The following is a 23,725-nucleotide window of genomic DNA, read 5'->3' as shown; positions in this document are numbered from 1 at the left end:
GTAGGTGAGGTTACGTGGTTCAGCCTGGAGAAAATTGTTAACTAGTAATGTCCTTATGTATAATATAGATTTAGAACAATTGTTATCTACTCTTCTTTTATGTTCAATGTAAATCCGAGGTTCTAGACTGTCCTGGAGATACTGCTATTATTTCGTTACAAGTCCTTATTACCCTCTCCAGTTACCAAATTCCTAACCGTTATGTTGCAAGGTAGGGAGCACCACCTGCCTTCCGTAAGGGCTTCCAGCTGCAAGGATAAACAGTAAAAATATTACAATAAGAATTTTGTCATTACATGTATTTATTTTTAAAAAGCATCACAGTTAATATGTAAATTTATTAAATCTGCATTTTGTAAACCTAATTACATTTTGAAAATGTGTGTGTAGACCTTTAACTACAGGTAACCCTCCTATAAAAACACGGTTTCACTATAAAACTAAAGGAAAAATCCCAAATCCCTTATTAGTAACACAGTACTTCTCCAGCAGGATAATGTTGATTTGTTTAAAATTATTTAGAAAATTACATTATGCACTATGAACACACAGTATATCGGAATAAACGAAATTTTTGCTATTTTTCTATGCATTAAAGGAAAAAAAAATCGGGTATACCTGTATTTTACATGTAACATTGTAACATCTCATCTATATGAGATGTTTCATTCAGAAAAATTACTCTTTTTGTACTGGCTTCTGGTCTCATATAACAGTAACAGGGTTGCGCACAACACGGGACTTTGTAGGAATGTATCTACCGTGTTATAGGAGGGTTACCTTTACTTTAAAAATACATAGGACACTACACTTTCTAATGAACATGGAATACTATCAATACAAACTATTTTAATATTTTAATGAAAATGCTATAATACTATAATGATAAATTATTTTATCCTTTAAATTTTCTTCTTTGATATCGTAAATTTACCATGCAGGATTTTAGAATTCACAAGATTGACATTTCAATCATAAAAAATTAACGATACATATAAAACTTACTTGAATGTACAGCATTTTCGAAAGGTAATTTTTTTCAATGGATTATGTTAAATAAATGTGTGAAATAAAAACTAAGTAATATTTAGTGTTGAATAAGTGTTGTTAGAATGAGCTGTTATTTCTAAATAGTTGTAAATTTCTTATGATTTTTTTAAATTATTACTATGACGTCACAATTTATCTTGTGATATAGTGCTTTATAAAGAAAATAGAATAAATTCAGTCTAGAGTGAATATTCTCGACGCAATATCGTCTAACATCCAGTCGATTCCTTCTAAAAGGTTCTCTCCGGTGACTGCAGAGCACCTCACGATGCGCCAGTGATGAGATTTTATGCTGTCGAGATCTAGAGCCTGAAAACGAAATGTTTTTTGTTATGTAAACTAATTTCTGTTTATTCATAAAAAAGCAACCTTAAAATCTGCTAACCAACATGAATAGACTTAAATACTGTTTAGCATTAAGGAATGAGATCATATAGAATAACCAGTGATGGCAATGGAAAATAGTGACGAAAGGATCAGAGCATCATTTTTCTTCTTCTTTGTCGCTTCCTCATTATTGAGGGTCGTGACCACCTTGGTCCAGTTTTTGCACTAGCTTCCTCCAATGTTGCTTGCATTCGGCCTGCTTAATGGCGCCCGGGACGCTGGTGTTTGTGGCCTCCTTGACAATGTCTGTCCCCCTGGTTGGCAATCTTCCTCGACTTCTCTTTCCTTCCATGTGACCTACAACTATTAGTTTTTCCAAGTTGTCAGGATTTCGTCTGGCTACGTGTCCGAAGTACTTGAGGAGACGCTGCATACAGATCGTAGATAGACGGGTCTTGACGTTTAGCTCCGAGAGAATTGACACATTTGTTCGGCGCTCCGTCTATGATACGCCCATGCGTCAATTCTCGATCGGGTACGAGCCTTGAGGGTACGTGGAGCCACGTCTCAGAAGCGTACAAGAACCATATTCTTGTACGCTTATGCTTATGCTTCTGTGATATAGAAGATAAGGGTTCTCATGAGCTTTATCTTAGTTTTTTTGTTTATGCTGCGATTTCTCCAAATCGTCTCCAATCGCTTCACGGCTGATTTTGACATCTGGGCCCTCCTGACCACCTCCCTGTCACAATCACCGTCACTGGATATTAATGACCCCAAGTACACAAATTCTTGCACCACGTCCAGATAACGTAGTTCGTGAGTGTGTGTCATTTCTCAAATCTCTTAAAACTTTAAAACAATTGTTTTTATTTTATTGGCAAATATGGATGAAATTAAGGTATTTGTATCTACTAGAAAAGTGTTTTTGTAAATAAAATCTTTGTTACATAACCATGTGAATATGTGTAATAATGACCTCTCGTATTTGTTGCAAGGAGAGTGCTCCGGGTAGGTCGCACTTGTTGGCGAGCACGAGCAGCGTGGCGGCCGCCAGACGCTCCTCCGTGAGCAGCGCGCGGAGTTCTGCCGCGCACGCCGACAGTCGCGCCCCGTCCGCCGCGTCCACCACCCACGCTACTCCATCCGTACTCTCGAAGTAGTTCTTCCAGTATGATCTGTCAACTACATATTAACAACCCACAGCAACAACCTGTTTCCTACAATAGTATCTTATGAATGTTTTGGCTTCACCCAAAATTTCAGCCTATTTTCTCTATATGATGTGCTGTCACCCTAGCAGCAGTTATACAGCTGTCTGTAGCCAGCAGTTAGCATCACATAACATCTTAGAGACTGTGTCTGTAATTGCAGTTATACATTCAATTGGCACTGTTAACAAATTATTTCATTGATCACGAACATTAGGAAAAGCTATTAGAAAAACTAACTGAAGTCTATGGGCTGAGATTTACATCTCAGACAATCTTAAAATGCCATACAAGTCATGAATACAAGGAAATCGAATCAAGAATACAAGGAAATTGGCCTCTAAAGGAGGAGACATATTAAAATTATTATAATGTTTTGATACATCCTAATGTTTTTAGTGTATAAATTTATATAATAAATTGCTCCTTTATCCAATATATTCCTACTCAATTTTGCAACAAGATAAATTACTAACCTCAAAGACTTTTGTCCCCCAACATCCCAAATGTTCAACTTAAATCCCTTATGTTCTAAAGTTTTTATGTTGAAGCCTAGTGTTGGAGAAATAGTGTCAATTGGTTCACCATTAAATCGTTTCAAAATTGTTGTCTTCCCTGCATTGTCTAGGCCTCTGATAAATGTTCAGGAAGTTATGTTTTGTTTCTAGATCTTCTGAGAGCTTTTGGTTCTCTGTGTATTGTACTGAATGTTTCAAGGAGGAATTGTTCAAGATGATGCCTTTTTCCTTTATAACATCACATCATCTGGCATAAGAGCTGAGCTGAACCATACTATACAGAACAACTATGTTTATTCCTAGTGAATTTTTTAGAGCACTATGACATATCCATCTTCAAATGAGATTAGAGGAGTGTTCAGCAGTAGGTAACAGCTTAGCTGTAGCATTGTTAATGTCTTTGAGCAAAAGTGATTACATATTATCGGGTGAGGCGCATGCATGTCTGCCAAGCCAAATCAACAGTAAAAAGTTTGCAGGATAATCTGCCAAGTTGAACAAATTTAATCAGAGATGTTGTTTCATAAAAATCAATTATATTAGCACAAAATGTAATTTGCAGTTTAGAGTTCAATACAATTATTTAATTTCTAATCTTTAGTATGTATTTTTATATGGTTTCACCAACAGTTATAAAATATCAGTAAGGTTGTGTTAATAACATTCAATTAATTTTAAAATGCCGAAAAACCATGCTATCATTTAAAAGTCAGGAAGGTTGTTAGTAAATGGATTAAAAAAGTGTGATGAAGTTACACGATTATCATAAATTAAAACGCGCTTTGTAGACTATTTATGGCGTCTAGAGTGTTCCAAAAAGCTTGCACAATAACAGTTAATTTTGTTTCCTTGATAAAAAGGTAAACAATGTGAATTCTGAAAGGATACAACATAAGTATTCGCATTTCCTTCTCTTTCTGCCGCAGCTTCTTTAGAATTGTCAAGAAACCCATTATAATTATTCAACTGTTTGATATTGACGTTTATCACACTACTAATAGTTTAGTTCTTCATTCTGAAAATATTTAATAATGAGTGTATTCACAAAATTAGCTAATTTCGATTCCTTTTGGTGATTATTTCGGTTTTAGGACCGCAACTGTTAGTGTCAAATTTTGTTGGCAAACGTCAACTGTCAAACTGAGGGTAAACTAGGACGAGGTCGCTTTTCAATTTTAGGTGTGGTCCAGCAATGAGTTTCAATTTTTGTTTGTTTACATTTCTGCAGATTTGTCGAAAAATGAAATAACTTGTGTTATTAACATATTATCTGTATGCTATGAGAACAAAACTTTTGTATTCAATTATGAACAGTACTATTAGCATTAGTGAACAATATCGTTTTTGTTATATTTTTTAGGTGGGCTTTCAACTCCATAGGCAATCATACCTAACTTTTATAGAAATCGAAACTGGAACCATTGTGCCCATAGAGAAAAATATCCATCCATCCATGGCGGATCTCGTCGCCGCTGTCAAGATTTTTATTTAGTTTTTGCATCAAATGTGAAGCTCCTTCAATGATTTTAAGTGGGTTTATAGCGTGGAAGTGATCGTGTGGCGGCGCGGTCTCGGTGATACGTCTCGTTGGTCGCTAGCACCATGTTCAGTGGCACGGTGCGAGTTAAAGTATGTGAGGCGACGGGTCTTCGGCCAACCGACTTTCAGAAACGGCTCAATATGGCCTTTGGAAAGCCAGGTGAGGATAATCCAACATCTTGAATATTCAATGCACTGTTTAAGATTCAAGGACTCGCGAAATGTTGACCTGTAAATTAATAGTCAACATGAGAGTTTGTCATGTAAAAGATGTACCTAGTGTTTACTAAGATGAATAGATATATGTGAGGATATTATTGCAGACGATCAGCCGATAGACCCTTACGTCTCAATAGATGCCGACGAGCACCACCTGGACCGTTCCAGCACCAAAGCCAAAACATTTGATCCTGTCTGGAACGAGACATTTACACACGACGTTCACAATGTTTCCAGGTGCCATAATATTCATAAAGTACTTTATTTAGTCACAAATAATTGTTGATGTTTTTTTTTTTTTAAATATTTTTCTGAAGTAATGACTTGTATTTCAAATGTAATTCATAAACATATAAAAATAAATAATCATTTGTTTATTTATTTTAAAACTTATTTAAAAATGTGTGTTGAGAATGATATTTATCCAAAAGCATTTAATTGAAACTGCCCAAAAACTTTATAAAGATGCTAATCAAGACTGGCATTGAAAATTAATTAAATTAAGTTAAACAAACACTTAAAGAATAATTTGTATAAACTATGTACTATGATTTTTAAATTGAATAAACAATTAGCCTATATTAATAAATGCTTTCAGTTTGGGGATCACAGTATTTCATGATGCGGCTATCCCTCCTGATGACTTTGTTGCAAATTGCACAATATCTTTTGAGGATCTGATGCTGCGAGATAAGGATGCCACAGACTTTTGGGTAAGTAATTACAGCTCAATGGTGCTTACTAGGGAGAAATTTAAATATAGCCTGATTAGTTGTTACTAGCAGTTTTAAGGTAAAAATACAACAGTGCCAGAGAATATGATAATATTTATTGTACTGCATAACCTAACATTAGTTTAGGTTTGTAGCTTGAGTTTTTTAGTTTGTCTAAAACAAGCTAAGAGGGGAAACGGCATCAATGTATTTGAGTATGAAGGCTGGGAAAGCATAAAAATGAGGCATATAGTAAAATTGAGACATTAACTCCACACCTCGAAGAGGCAATGTGAATTATTGTCATGTTCCATGTAATGAATCCACACACCAGGTGAGTCTAAAGTTGTTCACCTAAAGCAATAAAAATAGTAGCAAAGTGACTATCAATTGGTTGTAGTTTGTTACATACCTTCTTAAATATAGAATGTGCACAGTATACTTGTATAATTATACTGGGTACCTGTCAGACCATGGATTCCCTGCAAAGATAATTTAAAGGTTAACTAATAATCCTTTATATGAATATATCTTTGTTTATGAGTTTTTTTTTTTTTTTATTGCCTGTTGTGGTGGCTGAGCTCATGGTCCACTTGATGTTAAGTGGTTATTGAAGTGTATAAACATTAACAACGTAAATCCTGCCACCCATCTTGAGACATGGGTTCTAAGTCTCAGTTTTATAGTAGAACAGCTGCTCCACCCTTCAAACGCATTCCTGGTTTATGGCAGAATTAGGCAAGTTGGTGATGACTACCCATTTGGGCTCAGAGTATGCCCTAGCACTAGTAAATGCAATGACAATAGGAAATTTAAAATTTTTATTATTTTACAACAACTTAAAGGATAAGTATTTGATAATCTATAAGGAGATATAAACAATACTTGTTAGGCTACAAGGAGATGTTTCAAAATGATAGGAATCTGACTGAGATACTTACTTGTACAATAAACTGTAAATAGGGAAACACACAAATAGCATTGGACATTGTGATATCTTTAAAATGACTTTTATTGGCTATAAAATACAGTATATGATATAAAATAGAATGACACCACAACCAGAATCAGTTATGGCAGTAGCTGTCATTTTAAATTTGTCATTCAAATTATTACTTCTGTGGAGAAGGTTTAATTTTATTATGATAACATGGACTTCAATGATTTATGGAAAAATATATAATGGTAAATTGGTTAAGGCTAGCCTCCTGATAACATCAATAAGAATACTCCAATCAGTAGGTGAAGGTGAATAGTACATAAGAAATAATGAGTATGCTTCTTCAATATTCATATTGTACTAAAATAGTAGTGTAACAGAGTATGGACCAGAAAAACAAGAACCAATGTCTGGATCTTGTGCTTACTATTGTTTTTGTGACGATTATTGGACTAAAATTCAATTGTAATCAGTAACTGACTGTTGAATACTATCGAGCTACCAGCTAAGGTCATAAATTTAATAGATTATCTGGATTTTTATTTTTCTTGGTTTCTAGCAATAAATACTCCACGTTGATTTGTCATATTTTGAATCCAATTTAGTATAAGATTGATTTGGTATCTTATATTGTGAAAAAAAGGGATAACTATATGATGACGTAGAAAACCTGTGAATAAGAATATTTGCTATCTTTTAAAAAAATGATAGCAAATAATTTTTCACCATAAATTAATTATTTCATTAACATATTTCTCTAGCTTACAAAACATTAAAGACCTTTGAAACACAAAACAAGGCACAAACATTGAGATGGTGTGTTTACGTTACAGTTACGTTACATTACAGTTTTGACAAATGTTAAGTTTTACTGAGTAAAATAAGGCAGTTTATGAATTTGTTTAAACCTTCTAGCGTCTAACTTGATTATTTCATTGTGAATATTACCTTATTGATTTATCCATAATTTCACAGTGTACATGTATTGCAGTACTTAGAATCTTGTAAAATACAACCTTCAATGCTACCTGACATGTAAGGACTGTCTTTTTAAATCTTAGGTGATAAATTTATATCTTTATCCAGAGCAGTCTAGTGATAAGATAAGAAGATTGGATGTCTGGTTAGGTTGCGGCAGGCTTGTACTCAGTTTTGTATTATTGTATTATTTTTGTTCCAACCAAGGAAGTGCCCCGTGGTTTTTCTCGCTTTAAATTTGAAGAATTCTAAACAAAGCTTCACCTAGTATGAAAGAAAAAATATGGGTTTTTGTATGTACAAAGTGTTTTTTCATGTCACCTAACTTTAGATTTGTTCATGTCACGTAACTCTGGAATGGTTAAATAAATTTAAAGATCGGTTTACAGTGTTATATTTTTACAAACAAGCCATGTGTCAATTTAAATTAGTATAGACAGATAAAAATTTAGTAATTTTTACAATTACTAACCCCCCAAAAATACTTCTGAGTTCTGTCATGTCTCAGATTGTTATCAACAATTGGCATAATGTTTGTTTTGATAGATAATTTAGCTTGTTTCTGCTGTAATATCATTAGTTTCCGTGGAGTTTAACAAGTAAGACAAAAAAAAATGATTAATAATTTCAAAAGGAGATTGTCTAGTCCTGAACCTAAATACGTGCAATTGGTTGAAGAGGTGTGTTTGTGTGCAAATACATATACTACGTGTTGAGCGTTTTGTAATTATTCCCGAAAACGAACGCAGGTCCTAGGGCTGGTGATTTAATAAAAAAAACCCGGTCGTTTGACGCATGGGTTGCTTTTCTTTACATTACTGGTTAATTAAATATTAGTTCAAAGAGTTGTACCAACGAACACAGCATGTTTAGAGAAGTTATTAATTGTCCAAAATAAGTTACGTGATAAATATTATCTCATAAGTAAAAACGATAATGCAGATTGTTATAAACTTAAAAAGTAAAGTAAATCAAAACAAACAGTCAACAACAAAAAAGAAACAGCCCAACACTACAACACAAATGTGAAAAGTATCGGCGCGGTGCCTGGATTACTTCATGGATATTGTTTCCGTTTACCTCAGGGTTCGTTCTAGTTCCGGCAAAAGAAAGGCCGTCTCACATCTCGTGACACATAAAATCATTAATAGTCATTCTATTTGTAAGTTAGCGCGCCTTTAAACTCATTAAGGCTAAATCATTTGGGCGGTAAGCTTGTACCAACAATAATTGGTCTTCTAAATTAGTTAACAAAACAAAAAGAAATTTCACACGAAAAGTTGGTTTTAAAATTATTTAAATAAGGTCATAATAATTTAAATCATAGTTATATTGCAAGAAATTCCTATCTTTGGTTTGGGAAGCGTCAGTCATGTGTTTGAGAATTCTTAAGATAAGGTATTATTTCTAATTGTTTTAATTATAAATATATGTTTATCTAAAAGACTGAATAATATATAAGATTGAAAGTTAATACATGTTTTTGTTGCAGGTGGACCTAGAGCCGCAGGGGAAACTGCATCTGAAAATAGATCTGAAATGGCATTCTCAAGGTCAGTTGTTGTACTTAGTATAGGTAATCGTTATTTACTTGTCCGTAGCATCAACCTAAAAAAAATACATGACAAATTATATTTAATATTTTAGTATAAACTAAAATGGATATACTGTAAAATGATGAAGTGAAGTTGGAAACTGACTAAACTTATTGATGAACTTTTGTTATGTGTAATTGTAACTAGATGTGGGTGTTTGTGTGTGTGTGTTTGTTTTATCTCAAACATGATACTTTTACAGCAATTTAAGTCTGACATTATCCTGGCATTTCTGTCCATAATGTCTTGTGTGACAATTTTATATTGCAAGTTCTTCAGTATTATTTTTCTTTGTGGTGTTGCTGTACATTGTGACTCGCTTGGAAAGGTATCATAGGTAGATTAATAGCAATGGGCAGCGGCCACGGTAACTGCTTAATATCGGGGTGGGCCGTAAGATCGTCTGCCTGCGTACAAGGGTAATAAAAAATAATTTGACTCAAAGTCAGCTTTGTCCCATTTTGAAAGATGCGATTTCAACTCATATTTCAAGGTAGGCAGAGTTATTTACGTTGTGGTGCCTTTGGTCTTCGATACTCTCTTCAAATCTAGTGGATTGTGAGATAATTTGCCCAATTTAGTTAATATAAAGATACTGTATACACAATTTAGGCTTAGAATATTCATGAAATCTACTAAAATACTTAGTGTCTCATGAAATAGTAAAAGCATTTTGTAATAGAAGGAGGAAACGATTTTGAAATAGAATAAATGTCGTTTGCGCACGGTTCAGGTTCAGGCGAGGGCGGCGGCGGGGGCGGCGGGGGGACGCGCGGAGTGCGCGGGGGGCGCGGCGCTCCCCGGGAGTTCAAGGAGGGGGCGGGGTTCGCCCGGCGCCGCGGGGCCATGCGTCGCCGCGTGCACCAGGTCAACGGACACAAGTTCATGGCCACCTTCCTGCGACAACCCACCTTCTGCAGCCTCTGTCGGGAGTTCATATGGTACGTAGAATGCACGCGCTCATATCCGCTAACCCTTGTTCCCAGACGAGGCGCTTCTGATGCCAGGTCCGGAAGCCGTCATTGCGTAGATATTTACTGGTGAACGAGCTTATTGAATACAACTACTATCTTTATATCATGATTAAAAAAAAAACTGGGATGAGCAAACTCACAGACCATCTGATGTTGGCTGGCTACGAGCCGGTACCACTCGTGATGCCTTGTTCTCGCTGCTCCGACCTCTCTGCGCGGATACGGAATATTACCTCCTAACGTTTCCTTTAGGGTTTACTTATATAATATGCGATAAATTATATTTAAGTTCGAGGTTTTAATACTGAACTTTCTTTATTAGGGGCATCGGCAAGCAAGGATACCAGTGTCAAGGTAAGATTTTAAATAAGTTTTCAACTAGTTAGACTTGAAAATAAACAAACTTCGAATTTTCAGTCACTATCTTTTTATTATAAAAAGTTGCAAAACCGATTGAGCAGACTTTTCGCTCAGTTTTATACATTTAAACAGTTATATGACACAAATGCTTAATAACATACAACAAGCGTTGTTGATGTCTATGGTCTTCGGTAACCACTTAACATCAGGTGGGTTTGAGCTTATCCACACGTAAGCAATAAAAAAATGAGTATACTGTAAGTAATCGTAATCGCAATCGGAAGTAACTAATATAAAAGGCAACATAATAAACAACCCCAGCCGTTGTATCACAGGAATGTTGTACCGGTCTCGACCTCGATTCATCAGTTCAATTGTCATCGTTCGTTGCAATCAGAGATCTTCACTCTAAAGACAATTCCGCTGTAACAATATGTATACATTTTGTAGAATCGTACTTGGAAAGTAAATAAATGGATTGAGTGAATAATTTGATTTGTCGTCACTTTGTTCACAGTTTGCACCTGCGTGCTGCATAAGCGATGTCATTCCCTTATCGTCACGAAGTGTCCCGGCATGAAGGAGGAGGTAACGCGATCATGTTTGTTAACAGATCAACGTGAGCCCGGCCCCGCGGCTCCCTCGCAGCCGCCTACATATAAACAGAACGCGTACTTAGCGCGCGTCAGAACGCTAAACTGCGCGCTATGACGCCGAGATATGTTGTACTACTAGGGTTAATATACTGTCACACAGAGAGTCAGCGCTATCGCGTCCGAGTGAATGTGTATTAAAATACTGGATAATGCCCGAAAGATTGATAAAATTAGTTAAAAAATACCCATTCTTATACAATGCCACATCTGAATCACTCGACATCTTAATACTTTTTAATTTTCACACTGCTATCGAAAGGAACTATGATTTGGCGGATGTTACGTTGCGTCGAGGAGCGTTAGGCTCATCTAGTCAATTTGTGTGACATGAAAAGAGTGCGACGTTAAAACGCAGCGCTCAGTACGTGTTCTGTTTGACGAAGCCTTAACATTTGGGCCCTAACTTAGTTTGAAGAAGGACATGGGCTTGCAGGAACACTAGTAGATATAGGTTGAGGTAACATGTTGTTGCGAGTGTCGAGTTGTAGTGTGGTGTGCGGCACAGGCGGGCGCGGGCGCGGTGGGGCAGGGCTTCAGCGTGAACGTGCCGCACCGCTTCGTGGTGCACTCCTACAAGCGGTTCACCTTCTGCGACCACTGCGGCTCGCTGCTCTACGGACTCATCAAGCAGGGACTGCAGTGCGAAGGTATTACTAACGATCGCGCCACCTTCACTGGGCCCGTGCGTGTTGTAGGTACCAGATAACGGAAATAAATGTAACATTTTTATTATACACATACATATATTTAATATACGTCCATAACCCTGGAAAAGACATTTTATATTTATCATACAAATATCTCCTCTTGGCGGGACTTGAACCCGTGACCCCCTTGTGTAGTGACCATGTCACTTACCATTACACCAGACGGTCGTTTTAAGGTAATTTAAGGTAATTTAAGGTATTATCCACTAGTCAGTGACGTCCGCAAAAGAAAGTACCAAATCATGTTCCATCCATTCCCGGACTGTGACGTTTTGCAGCGTGTTCAATGAACGTCCACAAGCGGTGCCAGAAGAACGTGGCCAACAACTGCGGGACCAACACCAAGGCCATGGCGGCTCTGCTCAACGAGATGGGGATATCGCCCGACAAGAACCCCAGACCGAAGACCTTTAAGGTAACATCGTCCCCTCAGCTCCCGTCGCCGCCGACCCACTGTGTAACCCGCCTCTCTCACCCGCAGTATCTCAACCCCGCCCTGCTCGAAGGATCCTCGGAGCTGTCGTCGTCCGGGGACTCCGAGTCGAAGGACGCAGGGGACAAACAAGACGATAAAGGTTTGCGTACCGGAACCATATTACTGTAAATGTTTATGTTATGTTTGTGTGACATTGTGTAGTGTTGTTGCCACACGCAGCCCGGCACTCGATAGGTCAGGTAGCGAGCAGAAAATAGCGAAAATCATTCATCGGACGTTCTCAATGAGATAAGAAATTGTAGTTTGTTATGATAGCAATATGATAGCTTTTCACTGAGATGTTTTTTGTATTAAAACTTATTACAAATTGACTTTTAATTGTTGTGGCAAAAATTTGGCCCCTGAGATCGCTATTTTTTGTTATCGTCCACACAAAAACAACGGCCTGTATATAGAACGAAATAGTAGGTCTTACATTGTTCATAAACCATTTTTATTTGCTTTAATTGAAATTCTCAAAGAATATGAGTGCTTGAATAATATTTTGTTTAAATATCTTGTTGTTTTGGCGACCGTAGACCGGGGAGTGACGCGACCCTGTCAGCGCCGCTGTAGCCCCCGGACTGCAGCAGCGCGCGGCGAGGCTGACAGGGTCGCGTCATTCCGTTGTTATGTTCCGTATTCATTTGTTTTGGTTTGCTTTTTGAACGATTGTTTTGCGTTGATCCCCACCAGTAGATGTGCGCGACAAGGAGGGCACGTGGCGCCCCCCCTGGCACGACATGCAGCTGTTTGTTACTGCAGAAGGTCTCGTTACTTTTTATTTTTTCATATAAGAATATTTTAGTAAATTTTTTGGCTTCGAATCATGGGACACATAGCTGTCGATTGTAGTGCACGTGGAGTGTTGCAATAGTGGTAGTCCTCTATAGCATCGCCCTGCGCGTCCATACCTACACTGAATACACACGTACACTGCATACACACGCACACTGCTTATACACGTACACTGCATACACACACACACTGCATACACACGCACACTGCATACACACGTACACTGCATACACACGTACACTGGGTACACACGTACACTGCGTACACACGTACACTGCGTACATATGTACACTGCATATACACGTACACTGCGTACATATGTACACTGCATATACACGTACACTGCGTACATATGTACACTGCATATACACGTACACTGCGTACACACGTACACTGCGTACACAAGTACACTGCACACATATGTACACTGCATACACACGTACACTGCATACACACGTACACTGCGTACACACGTACACTGCATACATATGTACACTGCTTATACACGTTCACTGCGTACATATGTACACTGCATATACACGTACACTGCGTACACACGTACACTGCATACATATGTACACTGCATACACACGCACACTGCATGTACACGTACATTGCATACATACGCACACTGCATTTCGTTCAATGCCTGATTTTTATAAACTACATGTACTCATTTCTCCTATAAAAAAATAGACATGTTTATTTCATGAAAAAATGATTTCTTCACGTGAAAGAAGCGAAACTTCTTTTGCGGTATAGTATTGTGGTTTTCTTCATTTTTCATTCGTAAATTTCTTTTGCTAAATTGCACCTTTTCTGTGTAGTCGTAACGAGCTCGTCGCAAGTTAAATTTTTCTCTCAACGCGCCTAAAGAAGTTTCACTTCAAAATGACATGAACGGATCGAAAGCGCAGACGCACAAACGTACATTCAGTTTTAGGCTCGATTGAGGCTCTTTACCTTTAGAGCAATCTGATTTAGATAATATATAACATGTATTGGAATGTTACCATCGAACAGGGGACACAGAATGCGGAGGGTTAAAGAAGCCATCTCTCGAGGACTTCACGTTCATCAAGGTCCTCGGGAAAGGATCTTTCGGAAAAGTGATGTTGGCCGAAAGGCGCGGCACGGAGGAGGTGTTCGCCGTGAAGGTCCTGAAGAAGGACGCCATCCTGCAGGACGACGACGCGGAGTGCACGCTCGCCGAGAGACGCGTGCTGGCCCTGGCGGCCGCGCATCCCTTCCTCACGGCGCTGCACTGTGCCTTCCAGACCAGGGACCGTCTGTTCTTCGTCATGGAGTACGTGGACGGGGGGGACTTGATGTTTCAGATCCAGCGAGCGCGCAAGTTCGACGAGCCTCGCGCCAGGTCAGTCGCGATTCATTTCTTGTCATCGCTAATTTTAATTTTGAATGATTACTAGTGGTCGGTCCTAGTCCTAGTGCGGCGGCACGTCCCGGCGTGCGGCTGCACTAGCGCGCTGTACGCCCGCGCAGGTTCTACGCGGCGGAAGTCACCTTGGCGCTGGAGTTCCTGCACGAGCACGGCGTCATCTACCGCGACCTCAAGCTCGACAACATCCTGCTCGACTCCGAGGGACACTGCAAGCTCGCCGACTTCGGCATGTGCAAGGAGGGCATCATCGGTAGGTCTCCACCACTCGCTCACCACAGCACAATCACTACACGTTCACTTACTACTCACTACACACGCAATCATTACTCACTACACGTTCACTCATTATAAGCTCACTCGCTACTCACTACACGCTCACTCACTACACATTCACTCATTACAAGCTCACTCACTACTCACTACACACTCACTCACTACACTCACTACACCTACACTCACTACACGCTCACTCATTACACGCTCACACACTACACCCACTACACCTACACTCACTACACGCTCACTCATTACACGCTCACTCACTACACGCTCACTCACTACACGTTCACTCATTACAAGCTCACTTATTACTCAATACACTTTCACTCACGACAAGTTCACTCGCTGCTCACTACAAAATATTCTGTCCTTATTCGTTCACTTATTACATGATCCCCACTTTACGTTAGTTTTTCAATTAATTACCGTTTAACCACTCCCTAACCGATGTTAGGATGTTTTATATTTTACTTAGGCTCCGATAGGGTTTTTTATTGATTTAAAAGAGTAAAAGTTTAAATTGTTTGTTGTAGACGGCGTGACCACCACCACGTTCTGCGGGACCCCGGACTACATCGCGCCAGAGATCCTGCAGGAGCAGGAGTACGGCTGCAGCGTGGACTGGTGGGCGCTGGGCGTGCTGCTGTACGAGATGCTGGCGGGACAGCCGCCCTTCGAGGCCGACAACGAGGACGACCTGTTCGAGTCCATCCTGCACGACGACGTGCTCTACCCCGTGTGGCTCTCGCGCGACGCCGTCTCCATACTCAAAGGTGACACATCGGCACTCTCCCGCCCGGCGTAGTGTCCGGCGGCCCACTGACCACACCGTCGTGCGCAGGGTTCATGACGAAGGCGCCGAGCCGGCGGCTGGGCGTGTGCGGCGGCGCGGCGGGCATCAAGGCGCACGCGTTCTTCCGCGACGTGGACTGGGACGCGCTCGCCCAGAGGAAGCTGCGGCCGCCCTTCCGCCCCAAGGTGCGTAGGGTTGCGGGGGAAGGGTCCGTTGCCGAGGGAGCGCTGTGCCAGCTGTGCTTTCGGTTACAGAAGAGCAAGCGCGAGGCCGTCAACTTCGACGCGGAGTTCACCAAGGAGGAGCCCGTGCTCACGCCCGTCGCGCCGGACGTGCTGCGGACCATCAACCAGGTACTCGCACCTTCTAACAGCTCTGGACCTTGCAAATTGCGCTTTATATACCCGACTTGCAATTGTATGCTTAGTTTATTGTCCACTTTTACCTTTTGAAGTTAAACTTCTTTAGGAGCGTTGAGAGTAAAATTTAACTCGTAACAGATTCGTTACGGCTAGAGAAAAAATATACAATTTAGGAAGAGTGAGAGTCAAAAAATAGACAGCATCCCGCGAGCCACTGGACCATGGAGAGAGAGAACGGAAAAAGTGAGCTAGGTCGTTTCTTTTATACACAGCGTTCCCTATTACAAGAGAAATTTTATTTAAAGATGAAAAATGAACAAAAACCAAACAAAAAATGAAAAAAACAATACACTCCGCAAAAGAAGTTTCACTTCTTTCACGTGCGCCGAGCTGCACGCGCACCGTTTTTTTATTGATTTTTTTTCTTTGTCTTGTCGCTCTTCACGAACTAGTTTAAGTATTATCAATAATGTATTTTTAAATTACCCCTTTATTTCCTTTATTATAACTACAGTATCGATATTTTATAGTTACAGGGTTTTACAATGAATTACTTTAAAATAATATTAAATTGAAAGTTTTAAAAATATCTTTGTAAAAAATATAAAAAATATAAAAATAAATAAATAAAAGTACTTAAAGGAACTCCCACTACGTGCTAATCTCTACAGACCACAAGTAGCGGCAAACGGTAGGTACGGGTACTGGCTGCAGTACAAAGTTGGAACTGACAATATTTGGATCTTGAGAGAAACGAGACACATTTTAAGAGAAGGTCTGGAGTTATCCGTAGAGGAGCACTCGAATCGAGTGACTTGATCATAACTGAAAAAAGCATTGAGGGGTACAGGGGCAAAATTCCCTCATCGCTGAGTATATGAAGTGGCAAATATTTCAATAAGGTCCAAATACAGTTTCTTGTGAACTGTACCACAGGCACAGGTTGTCCGTACTGTGATGCTAGTAATCAACCTTGCAACTGAATAGTGCTTGAGTTTTCCCCTTGGCATTGTCAATGTCCATAAATGATGATGTTTTCTTTACACTAGTTGGTTCCTGAAATGTATGCCTATTTTCAAAATTAGTGTAATTACATTCTGAAATGTATTTATTTGTTCACGCAGGAGGAGTTCCGAGGATTCTCGTTCGTGAACAAGGATTTCAACCCCCTGCCCGCCGCCTGAACCCCTCCACACGTCTCCCCTTCCCTCTCCCTCCCCCTCCCCTCCCCCTGTCCTGTCGCCACGCGCCCAGTGCATGCCATCTCTCTAGTCATATTAATGTGCAAAGTATTACCTTGTTTTTATATGAATCGAATTAATGAGGCCCCCCTCCCCCCGCACACACTCGCATCATCGATCTGATCTAAATCTCGTTTAGTTTTACCAAATGTTAATATGGGTAATCATTTTAAATATAAATTTAACCTGTCGGCCGTCGTTAAAAGGACGACTCGAAGTGAAATCTCATAATATAATGAAATGGAAAGACGCGGGCGGTGCCGGCCTCGCGCCCGCATCGTGCTGCGGTCCGCGGGCACCGTCCCCCCTCCCCCTCGAACCTCAAATATTACTGTAACTTCGTTTACATTGTCCTTAACTATTAATATTATCCTCACCCTACTGCATGTTAATACAAATGATGTATTTGTTATTTTAGACGCGGCACCGTGCGAGCTGGACACGGTGCGTCGCCAAACGATTTATTTTTGTGAAAGGAAAGGACACGGTTGAAGTCTTATGATAAATATCTGTCCATACGAAAGAAAGTATATACACTAGCCACGTTGTAGGAGTAGCGAGGCGTGTGGTCCGCAGCACGTGCTCACGACGAGCACACTCACTAACTTGCGTCTGGAATTATTTCACTGGCGCTCTCTCCCGCCTGAGAGATCGTCCGTGCGGCCAAGTGTCAGGCTAATTGATAAATATAAATATTATGACCACGAGTGGACGTTGAACTATGATGAAATATGTTTGGCCAACTATTGATTGCTGTAAATATTCCGGACCGATCGATCATGTCGTGTGCTTATAACTTGGCTTACTAAATTCACCTGCGATTGGTGCTTTTTATGTTACTTAATTTATACATAGGATACATAGTTGCTCCCGCGGGCACTGGTACGACGAAACTAAATTAACTTCACGCCCTTGAGGATACTGCAGAACCCCCCCCCCCACCCCTCGCCCCCCTCGCCCCCCTGCACACATTGAAAACCTTCTTTTTATTAACAATTAATGGGTGGGTTTTACTGGCGGCGGGGGCGCGGTGGGGGGCGCGGGGGTACCAGTGTCCGCGGCGGGTTCGTTCCTAGTTATTGATACATTTGTCGCTTCTAGTCGTGCGTTGTGTTAGGTTTTGTTGTAAACTGTTGTCTGTTCTAATACTCATTGCGCTTCTGTAACGTGCGTTCACGTGATGGATCATCGACAGTCTGACCGTCTGATGTGTTTTGTTGTTATTTGGAAATGGATCGCATTCTGTGGGCGGCACCGCGGCACCGCTTCTGTCGAGTCGCGACGTATTCATAAGTATTACTTTTTAGTTTAAGATTTTAACAAAACCAAAGGTGTTAATTTTAAAATAAACATAAATTTTATAGTCGAAATATATTTTAGATGTTGTAGTTTATCTCTTAGTTTTTGTTTTTGATTTGTTCTGTAGCGGCCGCCCGCCGGCCTCGTGCGATTGTCGCGGTTGATGCACAAATTTTGATGCTTTACGTAGTATTTAGTGTAACATTAAAATAAAATATACACATACATTTAAATAAAATTTGAAGAAAAAAACTAAAAAAATGGTAATTCTCTTTACGTGTTCCCGTTGTCGTGTTTTAACTTTTATTTAAATCTATTTTTTTTTATTAATAGTTACCAATCAGGACATTATAATTTCCTCGTGAAAGATCAAAGGTTTATGTGTCTATACGCCCAGTTTGTTTATAAACATGAAATCTTCACACAATAACGAAAATACAAGACGAGGAAAACGACGCGCGCACGGAGGGGCGCGGGGGCGAACCCCGGGGCGCCGCCCCCGCGCCCCTCCGGACTCCGCCGCCGATGAGCTCGTTTCGTTGTTCATTGAATTCACTGTTTTCTTTATGCGTTATTATATACATCATTTATATAATAATATATATATTATATAATATAGTTTTATAGTTATAGCTGTGACGTCACTGTCGTGTTATTTACTCGATTATAAAAAATATAATATATTAATATGTTGAGTGTTGTTCACTGTTTGTGTGTTTTTATCGGATGTGTGCATGTGCGCGCGCGTGTGTGAGAGCGGTGCGTGTGTGCGTGTGCCGAGGTAAACATCTCGAGCGCCCGTGATCCGTGAATGCCCGCGATCACAAGCGCTCCCCCGTGCTCGGCTGTACTCGGCTGTACTTGGCTGTACTCGGGTGTACTCGGCTGTACTCGGCCACACTCGGGTCCGCTCGGCTGTGCTCGGCCACACTCGGGTGCGCTCGGGCGCGCTCGGCCTACAGTCGTGCTCGCGCCGCCGCAGAGAACAGTTTCCTCGGCACTCGCAACGGCCGAGTTGTAGTTAAGCTAAAACGCCATACAGATAAATATATTTAGTACTCACTTCACACTAGTGTATAATTATATTGTATGTTACAATATTAAATAATGACTATGCATCATATTACTTATATTTTTTTATAATCAATTTTATTTTTAAAATATAGTTGAAATATCATCATTGACAAAAAGGTACATCTTGATCGATTATAGTAGTGGACGCTTGAGACACAGCGGTGAGCACCGTTTTGCCACTGCGGCCGGCGGCTGCTGCCAATGTCGTAAAGGACCCCGGTTTTCTTCCTGCATTTTAATCGAAAAGGCCATAATTAATCAATTACCAAATCAGTACTCTTGAAAATAACTGAACGGGCGACGGCATCCGAGTTGTGGTTTCTATAGGCTCCAGGAACCACTCAACATCGGACGTGCTGTGAGCCCGTTCGTTTATGCATCTAAACCTACAGCGTGTCCTTTTTGTCGATACCGTCACCGCGGATCTTGTTAGTGATTTGTACAAATTGGCTTCAGCGACTTCTCTTGTAGTGATGTGTGCTTGCACTAACGACGAATTAGTTTGTCGTGGCAACCGACGCATCATTTTCTTTAATTCGGATCATAATTTATATTTCCTGGACCGATTTACTCGGATTTATTTTCAATCTTGTCATAAACTCCGTGTAAAGAAACCATTATATGTATTAGAATATAAACTAGTACATTACTTGTGAACTATTCAAAGAAAAGTATTGAAAAATCATTTACATATATGCGGACATTGTTTTCATACGAACAGAATCTGGAAAAATCCCATGTTTTGCTATTAACTGGTTAGTACGCTTCTGTCACATATGCGAATAATTTGAACAATCCAGGGGACTGCGGCTCGTTGAGGAGCCAGTTCAATACTGTTTTATATTCTTTATTTAGTTTATTTCTTATTTTTGAAAGAGAAGTTACCAAAACGTAATCGTGCCAAAGTACCAAATCCGTGCAATATACATATATATACATATTTAAATAAATAATTATTTATGTTTGATTTGTGTAATTTAACTGTCGAAAACATAGTAGTGTGTTGGGAGATGTTTTCTGAGAAATGCGCATAAAATGCTTGCTACGAAAGGTGCAATAGAATAAATAGTTACTGGGTAATGAAGAGTAACGAATTACATTCGTCCAAACCAGCACATGTGTGCTTAGTGCGAGTTTTTAACGTTTTCGACAGTGTAAACGTTTGCCGCTAGGGGCGTTGTTCCAACTCCATACAAATTTGAGTTAACTTTTACACTGTCGAGAACGTTAAACACTCGCACTAAGCACACTGGTGTCTACGTGATGCGTGACGCGTGACGTGACGCGCCCGTCTGTCGCGTTATACGGTGCATCATCACTACAGTTAATTGCAGTTAGTGTAGTACTGTCACACACAAGTAACGTGTCATAGTGATCTTAACACAACTTACAGTAACGATGTATGTTTATTTATAAAATGATTGGGTGCAATAACATTCTGATGCTGCGAAGCTCCCAGTGTACGCGCCTGCCGAGTCGGACGCGGATCTCGGTGCGCGGTCTACCAGTCAAGCTCTTTATTTCGGATCATGCTTTTTACACATTGATTTTGAAATTATTTTCTAACATTTGACATTAAAACGTTTTGTTACTAATGAATTATTATTATTATTATTATTATTACAATTTGCACATTAGAAATGTACTATAATTGATTTAAGAGCGAATTTGAAGAATGTAGATCATTAACAGGATTTTTATTATTGTTTAATAAAATGCTTATATATTAGATAAATATATTTTTACGCTTCCCAGAGGTGTTTTATAGCCAAAGAAATGGATTTATGAATGTACAAAGTGGCTTAAAGCCTTCCCTGTTGTCTGCGTGGGCTCGAGTTGGGGGGGCGCGCGCGGGGCACACGCTCCTCCACGACGCGGCGACGCTGCTCGTCAAATGCATAATTAACAGTACGATTTTGTTAGGCAATTTATATACTTAGTTATTGCGTTGGTTTTTAAAGTACCTAGTATCTAGAAAATATTCAAACGTTGACTTTGTCACAAAAATAATTCGCCTAACTTTTGATAAAATGTTAATCTCTGTGTACTCGCGAAATTGAGTATGACCGATAGTAGTGTCACTATTTATCCTCAGAGTACATTAGCCTCCATTACTGTATCGAAGAGTTCTATAGGACTGCTTCGACAGATGTAAGGAAGGTTTGCCTCGCGGCGTCACCCCCGCCGAGCCGTCTTGCCATTGCGACAGATTGTTTAAAAATTTAGTGTCTATATAATACACGTGTACTTACGTTAAACTATGTTATTGTTTCGTATTTAACTTTTACATTCTGAGGTACACCTCTTGACAAAACTCTTAATTGAAAACAAAATAACATCTTGGTTGTTTCGAAAAAGTACAATATACTTTTGTACCTTGAGATGTAAAAGTAGTTGAGTTATATAATAAAATCTTATATAGTTTGTGTTATGATGTGTAGTTGACAATTAAATTAAAAAAAAAAAACAAAAAAAAAATGATTTTTAGAAGTGTTGGGATTGCAGTCCGGTCCGGTACAGTCGGGGGCGAGACCGCTATCATTCTAAAACTGCATTTAATTATAATATTGATTTTGCGTACTGTTAATTTGTCCTCGGCTGTACTGGCGTGGACATTTTCATTGTATTCACGATTAGTTCACTCATGCAAATAATATATATATAGTTTTATGATGAGAACAAGAAATATATTATGTAAATGTAATCCTACAAGTCTATTAAATCAATGAAATAGATTACACGACGTGTTTTATTTAATGATTGACTCTGGGATCTGCGGCTGCTTTATTTTTTTACGCTGGTAGCTTTAGGGTATTTCAGCCCAGACGGGTAGGTTTTTTTTTTATTTTTTTTTTATTGCCTTTGTAGGCAGACGGGCATACGGCCCACCTGATGGTGAGTGGTTACCGTCGCCCATGGACTTCAGCAATGCCAGGGGCAGAGCCAAGCCGCTGCCTACCGCTTAATACTCTCCATAAGCCTCGTTTGAAGAAGGACATGTCATAGCGCTCGGGAAACACCGTGGAGGGGAGCTCATTCCATAGCCGGATGGTACGTGGCAAAAAAGATCTCTGGAAACGCACTGTCGATGACCGCAGTGGCTCCAGGTAGTATGGATGAACTCTACTCCGGTGGCGGGCGGTGCGATGGTAAAAACGAAATGTTGGTATCATCTCGAACAATTCCTCAGAGCACTCCCCATGGAACATACGGTACAAAATACAGAGGGAACCGAAGTCCCTCCGCAGACCCAGAGGCTCCAAACGATCCGAGAGAATGGGATTATCGACAATCCGAACGGCCCTCCTCTGTATGGAGTCAAATGGAAGAAGCTGGTATTTGGGAGCCCCGGCCCAGAGATGGGAGCAGTACTCCACGCGAGGCCGGACTTGTGCTTTATAAAGCAAAAGTCTTTGTCCAGGCGTGAAGTACCGCTTCGCTCTGTTGAGGACTCCCAGCATTTTGGACGCCAACTTGGCTTTGCCTTCCAAATGACTCCGAAACTGGACATCGCTCGAAATGTCGACCCCAAGTATCCCGATACTCTCGGAAGGTTGCAGGGATACTCCTTGGAATTGCGGCGCCATGACAAAGGGGTCCTTCTTCGCAGTGAACGCGCAAACTTGTGTCTTTATCGGGTTGAATTGAACCAAGTTCAATTCACCCCATTCGGAGATTCGCCCCAGAGAGTTCTCCACTTCAGACACAAGTTTTGATCGTCTCTCTTGCACCACGCTCCGAGAGAGACTCTGATGGCCGATATATCGCGCATCCCCCGTGCTATCATCTGCATAGCAATGCATGCCATCAATAGACAGCATGTCATTGATATACAGGATGAAAAGCGTGGGGGAGAGCACCGAACCTTGTGGAACGCCAGCGTTAATGGTCATGGTATCAGAACAGTCACCGTCTACAACGACTGTGATGCTCCGCCCATCCAAAAAGCTAGCGATCCACTTGCAGAGACCCTCGGGGATTCCGTAAGATGGTAACTTCGATAGAAGTGCCCTATGCCAGACCCTGTCGAAGGCCTTCGCGATATCAAGGCTCACAGCAAGAGCCTCGCCCTTGCTCTCCAAGGCTTTAGCCCACCTGTGAGTAAGGTATACAAGAAGATCGCCAGCTGAGCGACCGTGACGGAAACCGTACTGTCGGTCACTGATCAGCTGGCGATCTTCAAGATACTTCAGGAGTTGTGTATTTATAATTCGC

At 40.3% G+C, this 23,725-nt stretch overlaps 2 protein-coding genes across 5 annotated transcripts; one reads left to right on the top strand and one right to left on the bottom strand.

Annotated features, from left to right (window-relative positions):
* Nucleotides 1-284: 284 nt before the first annotated feature.
* Nucleotides 285-4,641, bottom strand: LOC101743220 (ADP-ribosylation factor-like protein 2). 2 transcript variants are annotated; one of them, XM_062676007.1, is made up of 5 exons: nt 4,502-4,641; nt 3,995-4,121; nt 3,065-3,220; nt 2,357-2,555; nt 285-1,359 (listed from the first exon to the last, which is right to left on the bottom strand). In XM_062676007.1, the coding sequence occupies exons 2-5, from the start codon at nt 4,057-4,059 to the stop codon at nt 1,225-1,227; spliced, it is 555 nt and encodes a 184-aa protein (XP_062531991.1). In that variant the 5' UTR covers nt 4,060-4,121; nt 4,502-4,641; the 3' UTR covers nt 285-1,224. The 2 variants fall into 2 exon arrangements, with proteins under 2 accessions (XP_062531991.1, XP_004925700.1); XM_004925643.5 differs by having other exon boundaries at nt 4,497-4,637.
* Nucleotides 4,536-22,248, top strand: LOC101737153 (protein kinase C). 3 transcript variants are annotated; one of them, XM_038020208.2, is made up of 17 exons: nt 4,536-4,805; nt 4,969-5,101; nt 5,463-5,577; nt 8,988-9,048; nt 9,824-10,031; nt 10,387-10,418; nt 10,942-11,012; nt 11,586-11,727; nt 12,066-12,202; nt 12,269-12,362; nt 12,962-13,030; nt 14,084-14,435; nt 14,564-14,712; nt 15,275-15,514; nt 15,583-15,719; nt 15,789-15,887; nt 17,021-22,248. In XM_038020208.2, exons 1-17 carry the CDS (start codon nt 4,709-4,711, stop codon nt 17,078-17,080), a joined length of 2,196 nt encoding a protein of 731 aa, XP_037876136.1. In that variant the 5' UTR covers nt 4,536-4,708; the 3' UTR covers nt 17,081-22,248. The 3 variants fall into 3 exon arrangements, with proteins under 3 accessions (XP_037876136.1, XP_021203383.1, XP_037876137.1); XM_021347708.3 differs by having other exon boundaries at nt 12,959-13,030; XM_038020209.2 differs by lacking the exon at nt 12,962-13,030.
* Nucleotides 22,249-23,725: the final 1,477 nt, after the last annotated feature.

The sequence above is a fragment of the Bombyx mori genome, chromosome 25 (genome assembly GCF_030269925.1).
Source record: "Bombyx mori chromosome 25, ASM3026992v2".
Taxonomy (NCBI): Eukaryota; Metazoa; Arthropoda; class Insecta; order Lepidoptera; family Bombycidae; genus Bombyx; species Bombyx mori.
Note: the sequence above shows the minus strand (reverse complement) of the source record. Positions and strands in the feature narration are given on the sequence as shown.